Source organism: Chiloscyllium plagiosum, unplaced genomic scaffold, assembly GCF_037043375.1.
Source record: "Chiloscyllium plagiosum isolate Xiang-an unplaced genomic scaffold, Cpla_swu_hap1 HiC_scaffold_5, whole genome shotgun sequence".
In the NCBI taxonomy this organism is placed as follows: domain Eukaryota; kingdom Metazoa; phylum Chordata; class Chondrichthyes; order Orectolobiformes; family Hemiscylliidae; genus Chiloscyllium; species Chiloscyllium plagiosum.
Window position 1 is genome coordinate 90234609 of NW_028270143.1, and position 13417 is coordinate 90248025.

General features: G+C 46.1%; 1 protein-coding gene across 3 annotated transcripts in view; it reads left to right on the forward strand.

Annotated features, from left to right (window-relative positions):
- The window catches only part of apbb1ip (amyloid beta precursor protein binding family B member 1 interacting protein), a 178371-nt gene that overhangs the window by 42355 nt on the left and 122599 nt on the right, over window positions 1-13417 (forward strand). The window contains exon 1 of one of the 3 annotated variants that reach the window (XM_087987447.1): window positions 2563-2638. The exons of the other annotated variants lie outside the window; for them this stretch is intronic. Coding sequence (XP_087843573.1) covers window positions 2633-2638 — 6 coding nt within the window. The 5' untranslated portion in view covers window positions 2563-2632. Of the gene's footprint in view, window positions 1-2562; window positions 2639-13417 lie in introns of those variants that run through there. 3 annotated transcript variants of the gene reach the window in all.

The window sequence follows — 13417 nt, forward strand, 5'->3', positions numbered from 1 at the left end:
AAATAAGCAAGTCCCTTAGTTTCAGTCCAAAACCTGAGGATCCTCCTGCTCCTTTCAAGCCCAGAAGAGGTCACATCTAGCCCTAGGTGCTGTTCCCTTCAGGTTTGACGTGACTGAGGAAGTTCGTCCACTCAATACTCAGGCTAAAGAGGAACCTTACCATTTAAATTAGATTAGATTAGATTACTTACAGTGTGGAAACAGACCCTTCGGCCCAACAAGTCCACACCGACCCGCCGAAGAGCAACCCATCCAGACCTATTCTCCTACATTTAGCCCTTCACCTAACACTGCGGGCAATTTAGCATGGCCAATTCACCTAACCTGCACATTTTTGGACTGTGGGAGGAAACCGGAGCACCCGGAGGAAACCCACACAGACACGGGGAGAATGTGCAAACTCCACATAGAGTTCAACATAAATTCTAAAGAGGACCTTGTCAGTTTAGGTGTTTGTGGATGGGGACATTACTGCTTGGAATTTAAAATTTGAAAACAAAGAACTCGTTAGACCATTCCTAGAATGCTGTGAACAATTTTTGTCCCATTATCTAAAGTAAAAAATCCTGAAAATGGAAGCTATCCAAAGAAGGTCCACTATGTTGATCTTGGGTATGGAGGGATTTTCTTGTAAAGAGCTGCTCAGTTGATATAAAACAGAGAGCAGAGGTATGTTCTTTACTCACAATAGTAGGGACATGGAACTCCCTGCCTCCAACAGTAGTAAACTCACCAACTTTAAGGGGATTTAAATGGTCATTGGATAAACATATGGATGATAATGGAATGGTGTAGGTCAGATGGACTTCAGATGGTTTCACAGGTCGGTGCAACATCGAGGGCCGAAGGGCCTGTACTGAGCTCTAATTTTCTATGTTCTATGGACTCATTGCAGTTTAGATGAATGAGAGGCAGGACTTTATTGAACCATACAAGATTCTTAAGGAGCTTGACAGGGTAGGTACAGAGGGGCTGAATGAATGAATGATTTTATTGTCACATATATCTAGGAAGATACAGTGAAAAGTGCTTTGTTACCCCAATCAGTGCCATTTTTAATTACAAGCAGTATAAAAATAATTTACTTAAATAGGAGTTCATCTTCTATTCAAACTGTGGTCTCAGGCACAACTTCTGCAACGTCTCTGCAAGGTGTTCCAGGCTTCAAGAAGCCCCATTCCAGTAGAACAATGATGACACTGATGTTCCAGGAGACTCCTGCTCCACAGTTGCCCACTGCCCCACCGACAATACCAACAGTCCCCACTCCAGGCCTAGCACAGCCTAGCACCACTACAGGTCCAGTCTCTGGGCCTACTGCAGCCAGGAGTCCCTGCTCCAGGCACCACTACAAGTCCAGGCTTCTGAACTACTGCAGCCAGGAGTCCCTGCCACTGCTGCCAGGAAAATATAAAGACCGAAGCAAGAGGTGGTTGGTCATGAGAAGGTAATGCTTGTGTTGTCCTCCAGGATAATTTCACAATGGTAAGCAATTAGGAGAAGAACGTGGGGCATGTTAAAAGCTGATGGTCAAGTTAAAGTTGATTCTATAATTGAATCAGTTGCCAACCGTTTCAATGGACTTTTTGCACATTGCTTTTCACTGTGTCCAGGAATAGGGGTCAAGGTGAAAGACAATTTTAATTATGGGAGCCCGGAGAAGTTAAAGATCCCAGGCTGCCCCACTGACACTGCTCCGGTCTCAAAGGTGAAGAAAGAAAAAAGACAAAACGGAGAGAGAGAAAACAATGCCACGGTCTGGAGCAGGGAACAGAGTGCGTAATGTCAGAGTAAGGAGTCACCCAGTTTAGAAGAGATGAGGGGTAATTTCTTCACTCAGAGTGTAGTGAATCTTGTAGAGTTCTTGTCTGCAGAGGGCTATAGATGTTGTGTCTTTAAGGCTGTAATAGACAGATTTGGTTAAGTGAGGAAACCAAGGGTTTGTGTGAAAAAGGCAAGAAAGTGGAGTTGATGATTATCAGATCAGCTGTAATCCCGTTGCATGGAGGAGCAAACCAAATGGACTAAGTGGCCTCCTCCTGCTTTTATGTCTTAGGGGTCAAATTTAGGTCGGCTTTCTTTTCCTCATAATTATTTTGCAATATCCATGTGGAGTGTTTGATTCCTTAATCTGTATAATTTAATGTTTATATAAACCCCGCTCCCCCCATTTTGTTACAGCACTTTAGTAATTCTCCCATTTCAAGCTTTTCAATACTCTACTTAAATGACATAGTTAACAAGAAAGTCAACAAAGTTGAAGTCATGCTTGCAGTAACATGTTCGAATAGAAAACATAATCCAACCTGAACTAAACTAACAGGAATATTCAAGAATGTGATGTATATCTGTCTGTGTGCAAGGTATGTATGCTGCTTGCCTGCTGGCATGCTGCAGTGCTTTAGGTAATACGGCCTGAATTTTAACAACGTTCTTTCTCCATGCCCCAGCTTGTTGGAAACATGCTCGAAGAAAAATAGTAGCTTCAATAAAAAATGTAAGTTGCTTAATAAGTAAGCTGCACAGTGTGTAATAGTACACATGCAACTGCTGCTATCTCAAACCATCCTCCTGGTCAGACCACATACTCCTTACCACTTCTGGTGACCTAACCCCGCATTGTTATTGAACTATGAAGGTGAGATTTCATTCTCTTCTGAAGTTGATTTATTCTTGTATTTGCTCAATGAAATAGATTGATCTCTGTCTGCCGTGAGGTTTCACAGTTGAGCTATCATGAGCAGTTTGATTTTCAAACTTCTCTTGGTGCCAAATACCAAACATACTTTTGTAAACATTTTGAGAAAGTAGTGGTAATAATTACATTATTCTTTTCCTTCTCTCATCTCCTCCCGTGTCACTTCAATGACTTATTAGAGCTAAAAGTAAAAATCAATAGCAAAAGATGGTTGAAAGTTGCTTTGAATCACAGAAACTACATAGATTTTTCAGATTTTGTGTAGCGTATCTGTCTGTATGTTTCCTAAATGGTCTGAGATGTTACCCATTGAACTCAGCGGTTGAATAGATTCGCACATGAACTCCAATACAATACTCAGGACCTTTTTTGATGAACAAGTCAATTATTTCTAATTCCTATTCCTATGTGCAAATTCACTTGTATTAATCCACAGCTAATTCTGTTTCTTATTTCATGGATAGTATTGAATGCATCATATCACAAAATTCAGACTATCAATAGGTTTTAAGCATATCAAAAGTCGAGTAAAACCTGACAACTTTGGAATCACTCGGTAAGTCAAGCAATAACTGTGGAGAGAAATAGCTAACACCCTCCATCTTAACCACTCCCTCCCCCAACCCACACACTACATGACAAGAGAGAATAAGTTAAAACTTAAAAGTGAGAATAGGTTATGCCAGAAATATGCCCCAATCTGCCACATATAATAGGCCATCTGAATGTTGCATTGTGGAGAGATAGGATGCTTATTAACACATTCAAATTTGATGTGACACAATGGGCAGCTGGATTGGAATTTAATGGCTGTTGCCAGGTTTCCCACGAGTTGAAAAACTTACCAATGAAACTGAGAGGGGACGTTTGTGTCCCACAGCACCTAATTGAAGCATTCAGTCTCTCCCAGGGTTGGTCACCACCTTCTCTCACAGCCCCAGTTGACATCACACCTCTCCAGCTCTGATGTTTATTATTCACACATGGGACATCGCTATCTGGCCCACATTTGTTCCCTGTTCCTAGTTATCCTTGAGACGGTGGTGGTGACCTGCTGCTTTCTTGAGCTGCTGTAGTCCATTTACTGTAGGTTGACCTGCAAGTTGTCTGAGACCAGAGGGCATAAGCTTAAGGTGAGGAGCAAGTGAGGTAGAGGACATTTGAGAAAAAATATTCACTCAGAGGCTAGTTGATATATGGAACATGCTGCCTGAGAGGGTTGTGGAGGCAGGTAGTCTCGCAACATTTAAGGAGTATCTGGATGAATACTTAAAGTACCAGGCATAGTAGGCTATGGACCAAGTGCAGGGAATAGTGTAGTGCCCTGACACTTTCCCTTGATATTCAATGGTGTTACCATCACTGAATTCCCCCCTATCAGCATCCTGGGGGTTATCATTGAGCAGAAACTCATAGGACTCACTACATAAGCACAGTGGCTACAAGTGTAGGTCAGAGGTTAGGAATATTGCGGTGGGTAACTCACCTCCTGCCTGCCCAGAACCTGTCCACCATTTGTAGGCAGGCAAGTGTAGGGAAGGTATCTGTACAAAGAGGCCACTTTAACTCCCACTCCCACTCCACCAAGGAGATGCAGGTCCTGGGCCTTCTCATCATCCAACCCTTACCACCTGATGCCTGGAGGAAGAATGCCTCATATTCCGCCTTGGGACTCTGCAACCATACAGGATCAATGTGAATTTCACCAGTTTCCTCATTTCCTGTCCACCCACATTACCAAGCCTCAACTCAGCACAGCCCTCTTGACCTGTCCATCACCTTTTCCATCTATCTGTTCCACTCTCCTCTCTGACCAACCACCTCCTCCCTCAACTTCATCTGCCTATCGCATTCTCAGCTACCTTTCCCCCAATCCCACCCCCCTCCCATTTATCGCTCAGCCCCTCAACCCACAAGCCTCATTCCTGATGAAAGACTTATGCCCGAAACGTCGATTCTCCAGCTCTTCAGATGCTGCCTGACCTGGAGTGTCTTTCCAGCGCCACACTGTCGACCCTGTCCACCATCTACAAGACACAAGACAGGAGTGTGATGGAATACTCCCCCACTGTAGCCTGGACGAGTGCAGCTCCAACAACACTCAAGACCATCCAGGACAAAGCAGGCCACTTGATTGGCATTACATCCACAAGCATCCATTCCCTCCACCACCAATGGTCAGTAACAGCAATGCGTACTATCTGCAAGATGCTCAGTAGAAATTCACCAAAGCTCCTCAGGCAACACCTTCCAAACCCACAACCACTTCCATCTAGAAGGACAGACTTGGGTAAACCACCAGCTTCAAGTTCCCCTCCAAGCCACTCACCATCCTGACTTGGAAAAATATATTGTTGTTCCTTCACTGTCCCTGGGTCAAATTCCTGGAATTCCCTCCCAAATGGCATTGAGGGGGTCAACCCACAGCAGATGGACTGTGGTAGTTCAAGAAGGCCACCACCGCCTTCTCAAGGGCAACTAGGGATGGGCAATACATGTTGGCCCGCCTGCAACACCCACATCACACAAACAATTATTAAAAAAAACTCTCTCTGTCAGAGTCATAGAGTCACAGAGATGTACAGCATGGAAACAGACCCTTCAGTCCAACCCATCCATGCCAACCAGATATCCCAACCCAATCTAGTCCCACCTGCCAGCACCCGGCCCATATCCCTCCAAACCCTTCCTATTTATATAACCATCCAAATGCCTGTTAAATGTTGCAATTGTACCAGCCTCCACCACATCCTCTGGCAGCTCATTCCATACACGTACCACCTTCTGTGTGAAAATATTGCCTCATAGGTCTCTTTTATATCTTTCCCCTTTCACTCTAGACCTATGCCCTCTACTTCTGGACTCCCCGAACCCAGGGAAAAGACTTTGCCATTTACCCTATCCATGCCCCTCATGATTTTGTAAACCTCTATAAGGTCATCGCTCAGCCTCCGATGCTCCAGGGAAAACAGTCCCAGCCTATTCAGCCTCTCCCTATAGCTCAAATCCTCCAACCTTAGCAACACCCTTATAAGTCTTTTCTGAACCCTTTCAAATTTCACAACATCTTTCCGATAGGAAGAAGACCAGAATTGCATGCAATATTCCAACAGTGGCCTAACCAATGCCCTGTACAGCTGCAACATGTCCTCCCAACTCCTGTACTCAATACTCTGACCAATAAAGGAAAGCATACCAAATGCCTTCTTCACTATCCTATCTACCTGCGACTCCACTTTCAAGGAGCTATGAATCTGCACTCCAAGGTCTCTTTGTTCAGCAACAAAGTGACAATTATCTGACCTCTCCCCTCCAACAGTGAAATTCAGCCCTCAGTGACATACATTTGATCATTTCACATGACTTTTGATTCATGGTCATCACTGTAATTGTGTTAAATATAAATATATCTGTGGAACAATCTTATAGGGAGCTGAATGACACAGGCTGTTGCCAGAAATTTACAGAATTGCGTGAACAGTCAGACACGGCCTTTCCTGATGTCAGAAACAACTCAGTGAATTTTGAAGCAGAGTCCTAATCATGAAGCTGAGATTCTGACAAGAGAGCAGCATGATGCATACCAGGGGATTATTGTTTGTTAACAGCCTAATTAACAAGTCTCATCTCCTGAATGTGCAGTTTCCTGTTCTACTTAAAGCCACTATTTTTCTGAGGAAAGTAGACATCAACATGATAATCAGAGTCGTTACCTGGCAACCTTAGCTTGCCACTTGCTCCTCCAGCCTATCACCTTGGCCACCCTGCAATAATGTCTCGCGGCACTCTCGGGGATCTGGGGTGGAGGGTGCTGCATGTAGCAGTCCCCTGCAACCGCAGATTGCGGTGGTTCACGGACTCCCAGCCCAACTGCTTGTTCTGTGGCGCTGTGGAGTCCGTGGACCATGTATATGTTGGGTGTGGGCGTTTGCACTCCCTTTTTGATTTCCTTAAAAACCTTCTCCTCTGTTTCTGGCTGCACTTCAGTCCCACGCTCCTGATCTTTGGGCACCCGGTACGGAGGAAGGAGGGCAGGTCTGAAGACCTCCTCGTGGGTCTGCTCCTGGGCCTGGCCAAACTGGCCATCAACAGGTCCAGGCAGCGGGCCGTGGAGGGGGTCGTTAGGGCCGACTGCCTGCCCCTCTTCCGCGGTTACGTTAGGGCCCGGGTGTCCTTGGAGAAGGAGCACGCGGTCTCCACCAACACCCTGGAGTTGTTCAGGGAGAGGTGGGCGCCGCAGGGAGTGGAGTGCATCATTTCTCCCTCCAATTCTATTTTGATTTAGTCCCTACCCTCCCCTTCACTGTTTTGATCACACAGCACTGCCCTTTGATGTGAAGGGCAGTGCTTGTCACTGGCCACCCGGGTGTTTTCCAATCTTCCTGGTGGTGGAAATTGAATAAAGATTTGTGCACTTTGTGTCTTTCACTGTGTCTCACACCTGCACACACACACACCATGGGTGCTGGGAAAAAAAATAAGCACTACCGCACTTAGGTGGTAGTGTGGGGGTTAAATTATTAAACAAAAAAGAAAATGTCTCGCGGCACACTCCAGTGAACAACCACATACATCCACATCATTGGCATGCAACCCCTGCCAGCCTGTCAAAGTGCAATCATGGCACTTATTCAACCCATCTCCAGGATGCTTCTGCATTTCAGGATGCACTGGCAACTCCCATTGAGATGCTGCTGCAAGGGCACTGTGCACACAGGGATAGGCACTCAGCTCATGGATCCGAACAGGCTGCATTTCAGGCTTCCTTGCTCACTCATTTGCTTAATGTTCAATCTTTTAGCACCTACTTGCATGCTCACAGCATCCCTGCCTTGCTTGGCCTAGCATCACAGTCACAGAATCAGGCAGTTTGTCTTGCTGGTCAGCAGTTCCCAGTCAAAAGGCAAACATTTTGCTTTTCAATTCATTTCATTGTCAATCTCAAATCTGTACCATGTTCCAGCAGCACAAGTGGCAAAAGCACTGCATGGGCAGCAGGTAGGTAGCCATGTCTCAGATTCTTAGGGGAGTGGTTCTCTGTGAAGTCCATGGAAGTACCTGTCAATGATGGGGTATCAGCACATTAAGTCATTGACAACATCCGAGATTAGACTCGGGACTCAGCCACAGTCAGGTGTCTATCCGCTGAGGGTGCTAACAGACCATGCTCTGTTCGCTCTACAGTTCAGGAAATGAGTGACAGTCAGCCCTGTGAATTCATAGAGGCTGGTCATGGGGTTAGAGCTGACACAGTTGTGGGGATGTACCGGTATTTCATTCTCATTGGTAGCTGACTGGACATGGGCCACAGTCAGTCATTGTGTCCATCCAATAAAGGCAGGGTAAGGAGCAATGACAGGAGGATGAAGAGAACCAGTCTTGCAGGATGGAGATTGGGGAAACCTATTCATGGGCATTTGGGAGTTTTGGGGGTTGCAGGCTGAGAGGGAGAGGTGGAGCCAACTGTCTATGTAAGGGAGGAAATGGTAAAGCATGGATGGGGAGCAGAAGGGGGTGTATCAATGGTGAGGATCACCTTGGATTGTTGGAGAGACACTGTATGAGCCATGGCCACCTCTTATACTATGGGGGAAGGTGGGCAGCTCCAGTCTCATACAGACGGTTTGAGTATAGACCCAAGGAGGTGTGAAGCTTATGGGTTTCTTGGAAGGATGATCAGAAAGTGGATTTGCTTACTTAAGGCCTCACTGACACATGAAACTGGACCCTGGGAATTAGTTTCTAAGGAGTGCTTGCTGTTGCCTTCCATCATCCTAGATATTACAACTACCTAATGGGAAAGAAAATGGCTGCAATCACACTAAGAGTGGGCGGGGCAAGTGCCTCGGCCTATGTGGGAGACCTTGGGAGGTATATAGCATGTATGGAGAGGGCTGCAAGCCATCAAGATCATAAGACCATAATAAATAGGAACAGGAGGAAGCCATTCAGCCCCTCGAGCCTGCTACACCCTTCAACAGGATCATGGCTGATCAAATACTCCTCACAACCACTTTCCTGCCCTTTTCTGATAACCCACTTACTGATCAAGAATCTATCTATCTCAGCCTTCAATATACACAAGGATCCTTCCCCAACAGCTCTCTGTAGCAAAAAGTTCCAAAGTCTCAAAAATCTCTGAGATGGAATTCCTCCTCATCTCAGTCTTCAAATGAAGAGGTGACAACACTCCACATGAGCACATTCACTTTGAGGACACACGTCTATGGGCTTCCAATCCCTCGCAATCATTTTATACCTCGCAAGGCCAAACATTGTAGACTACTGAGATTGGTGATTGCTGTGCACCCAGTTATCAGAAACCCTTCTAAATATGAGGTTCACTTTGCCCATACAAAATACAGCAGCTTTTCTGGCCAGGTATTGCTCCATGCAATATCATATATGCACGCTGATGTCCAACCTCACAGTGTGAGACTTAGAATAAGGGCTGCACAGATGCACAAACAAATAAATGTGGTGACACTCCAAACTTGTTTTAATAAATGTCAGAATTTCTATTTGCAGTGCAATGTCATATGACACCAATGGGGTCTCACAAGGTTTTATTTTCTCTTTCTCTCCCACTAGCTCTTGGTGTAGTCTCCTGTTCCATAGCTGGGGTGGAGGAGCCTGCCCTACAGTGGAGCCCTTTGGCCTTGAAAGTTCACCCTGTCCCTGTGAGGTGTTATATCAGGGTGGACCTGATCTCTGTTGCTTTGGTATTGCTGCTAAGACGATGGAGTGCAGATCTGCACACATACTCAGCAGACCCTGAGACTGCTGGATCTGTGTCACCATGGCAACTGCCAATCTGTCCGTGGAGGCAGCCAGATGATTGCCTGCTTGCAACATTTGGTGGAGTAGGCAACACAGCTCATTAATTGTGTGAAATGAATGACATTGACAATTAATGTGATAATTGCACTGGAATGAAGAGTGGCACTGATTTGTTTGGCAGCACATGGATGTCCCAGCATCCATGCAGGAGCTTTCTCAATCTCTTCCTGCAAGGACCGGAATCCTTTCCTCATAGTGTGGTGAGGGGCTTAATGTCGGGCACCTCTCCACACATACCCTTCTGCCCAAATGCGAATCATGTACAGGGTATCCAGCGTTAATCGATGGGAGGTTTTGTGTGTTTGTGTGTGTGTGTGTGTGTGTAAGGGAAGCATACGTGAGGGAGGACATTGCAGGCAACAGCGAAAGAGTGGTTGAGCATGAGCCTTGGTGGGAGGTGGGGACAGGAACACGGTTGAGTAAGGAGGCAACAGTGAGGACTGCAGATGCTGGAAACCAGAGTCTAGATTAGAGTGGTGTTGGAAAAGCACAGCAGGTCAGGCAGCATCTGAGGAGCAGGAAAATCGACATTTTGGACAAAAGCCCTTCATCAGGAATGGAGGAAGGGAGCCTCCAGGGTGGAGAGATAAATGGGGGGGAGGGGTGGGGCTTGGGAGAAGATAGCAAAACATACAATAGGTGAATGGGGGTGGGGATGGAGGTGACAGGTCAGAGAGGAGGGTGGGGAGAAGGTAGCAAAGAGTACGATGGGTGGATGGAGGTGGGGATGAAGGTGATAGGTCAGAGGGGAGGTTGGAGCGGATAGGTGGGAAGGGAGATTGGCAGGTAGGACAAGTCATGGGGACAGTGCTGAGCTGGAAGTTAGGAACTGGGGTAAGGTGGGGGGAGGGGAAATGAGGAAACTGATGAAGTCCACATTGATGCCCTACGGTTGAAGTGTTCTGAGGCGGAAGATGAGGCGTTCTTCCTCAAGGCGTCGGGTGGTGAGGAAGCAGCAGTGGAAGAGGCCCAGGACCTGCATGTCCTCGGCAGAGTGGGAGGGGGAGTTGAAATATTGGGCCATGGGGTGATGGGGTTGATTAGTGCAGGTGTCGGGAGCAACGGATACAATAAATGATATTAGTGGATGTGCAGGTAAAACTTTGATGAATGTGGAAGGCTTCTTTGGGGCCTTGGATGGTGGTGAGGGAGGAGGTGTGGCACAGGTTTTGCAATTCCTGCGGTGGCAGGGGAAGGTGCCAGGATGGGAGGGTGGATTGTAGGGGGGCGTGGACCTGACCAGGTAGTCACAGAGGGAACAGTCTTTGCGGAAAGCAGAAAGGGGTGGGGAGGGAAATATATCCCTGGTGGTGGGGTCCATTTGGAGGTGGCGGAAATGTCAGCGGATGATGCGGTTGATGCAAAGGTTGGTAGGGTGGAAGGTGAGGACCAGGGGGTTCTGTCCTTGTTACAGTTGGAGGGGTGGGGTTTGAGGGCAGAGGTGCGGGATTGGATGAGATGTGTTGGAGGGCATCTTCAACCAAGTGGGAAGGGAAATTGCGGTCTCTAAAGAAGGAGGCCATCTGGTGCATTCTGTGGTGGAACTGGTCCTCCTGGGAGCAGATACGGCGGGAGTGGAGGAATTGGGAATATGGGATGGCATTTTTGCAGGAGGTAGGATGGGAAGAGGTGTAATCCAGGTAGCTGTGGGAGTCGGTGGGTTTCTAAAAAATGTCAGTGTCAAGTCAGTCGTCATTAATGGAGATGGAGAGGTCCAGGAAGGGGAGGGAGGTGTCAAAGATGGTCCAGGTAAATTTAAGGTCAGGGTGGAATGTGTTCGTGAAGTTGATGAAGTGCTCAACCTTCTCGTGGGAGCACGAGGTGGCGCCGATGCAGTCATCAATGTAACGGAGGAAGAGGTGGGGAGTGGTGCTGGTGTAATTACGGAAGATCAACTGTTCTACGTAGCCAACAAAGAGACAGGCATAGCTGGGGCCCATACGTGTGCCCATGGCTACCCCTTTGGTCTGGAGAAGTGGAAGGATTTGAAGGAGAAATTGTTGAGGGTGAGGACCAGATCAGCCAAACGAGTGAGAGTGTCAGTGGAAGGGTACTGTTGGGGATGTCAGGAGAGGAAGAAACGGAGGGCTTGGAGGCCTTGGTCATGGCGGATGGAGGTGTAGAGCGATTGGATGTCCATGGTGAAGATGAGGCATTGGGGTCTGGGGAAACGGAAGTCTTGGAGGAGGTGTAACTAGACACAGGATTGAGTAAGTCTAAAGTAATAGCAAAAAGTTGGTGGCATTGACATTGGTGGAGTGGAAAAGACCATTGATTTTCTTCATACTCCACACTATGGAATCCACACTGACCCAGTGGTAATCCCTGCCAAGGCTGGCAGAGTCTGATGGTGTGGCCCCTGCTGCGAGTCCTGGGGAAGTGGACTTCCATCCTCTTCACCACCCCATGCACCACCACCTCCAGGTCCTTGGCATCAATTTTACCTCGCCTGCCATGTCTGGGGAAATGATGACATAGCAGGCAGGGCAGCTTCAGAATGCCAGTGCTCCTCCTCGTGAGCAATGGTGTTTGAAAGATGGCAAAAGTGATGCCAGTCCTTTCAAGGAGATCTGTTGACAGGTGAGTTCTTCTGGCTATAATGAGATGATAGAATTGGACTAGCATCGGACACAAAGTATTGAGCTTTATGATCAGCTGTGACCATATTGAACAGAGGAGCCTAGCCCTGCTCCTATCTTCTATGTTTCTATGTAAGACGGTTGCCGATGGAGCCTGGTATGTAGTTAATGAAGTGAATTTGGGACGATATGGTGAAAAATTGCACTCGGCTTCACAGAGAGAAACCAACCATGAAATCTGACAAAATTGTCACTTAGCCAAAATAGTCCAGGGTTTAAATAGCATGCTTGGAGTGAATTACAAACGGATTTTGAGCTTGAGATGACATCATGTCACAGAAACAAAACTGTGAGTGTATTGTAAACTTAATTTGAACTCCAGATTGCAACCTTGAACTCAATAACAAATATATCGATATGATTTCAAATGCCTACTTATCATCAAGTGATTTAACAGCCTGATTGATTTGAGACATTTTCCAATCCCATACTAATAAAACTGGATAATATTCAGTCGAGTCAGCAGGTGAAGAAATTGCTACTCACAAAATCAGGCAGCCCTCTGTGGCAATAAAAGAAGCTCTGCAGTGTGCAATGAAAATCCCTTCCATCACTTCTGGTTGCAAATTCTGCAACTGTACATAATGGAACTTACTTGTGGGAGTTGAGGGATTTTTTTTTCTATTACCTTTAACAGGGAGTTATCAGTGCTGTACCAAGTTATATGCACTATTTCAATAAGGATAACACTAAAAATAGTATTATAGCTTGAAATACGTTGGCTAAGTGACTATTAGATCTTCTGTTGCTGCTCATTCCAAGATCTCATAGCAACAATTTTATTTTATGTCATTTTTATTTCCCTGTATATTATCTTGCTTTAATAAATATGATGCAATATGGACTTGACCCCTTTAGTAAGCAAGGGATCCACATAATAATAGCTCAGTAGAAGGTCTTGCTTGTTCTGGTTTGCAGTAGCTTGCTTAATTAACAGAAATTATAAGTTTAAGCATCTTCAGTGTCCCATAACTCACCTTTTCATCTTCCGACTCATGGTCAACCTCAGCATATGCTATACAGCAAGAAATAGTTAGGCTTTAACATCATTAACAGCCGTATGTCAAAATTCTTCATTTGGTTCCCTATTATGTATCAAAAATACGTCATTTTATTCTTTTTGAATCACTGTGTGCACAGACATGAAGTTCAGGAAGTAAATCCACCATAGAATGTGACAGTGAGGAGGAAATTCCCAGATCAGTTTCTGGTCATTGCTCAGTTAGCTGATCCCAGCCAC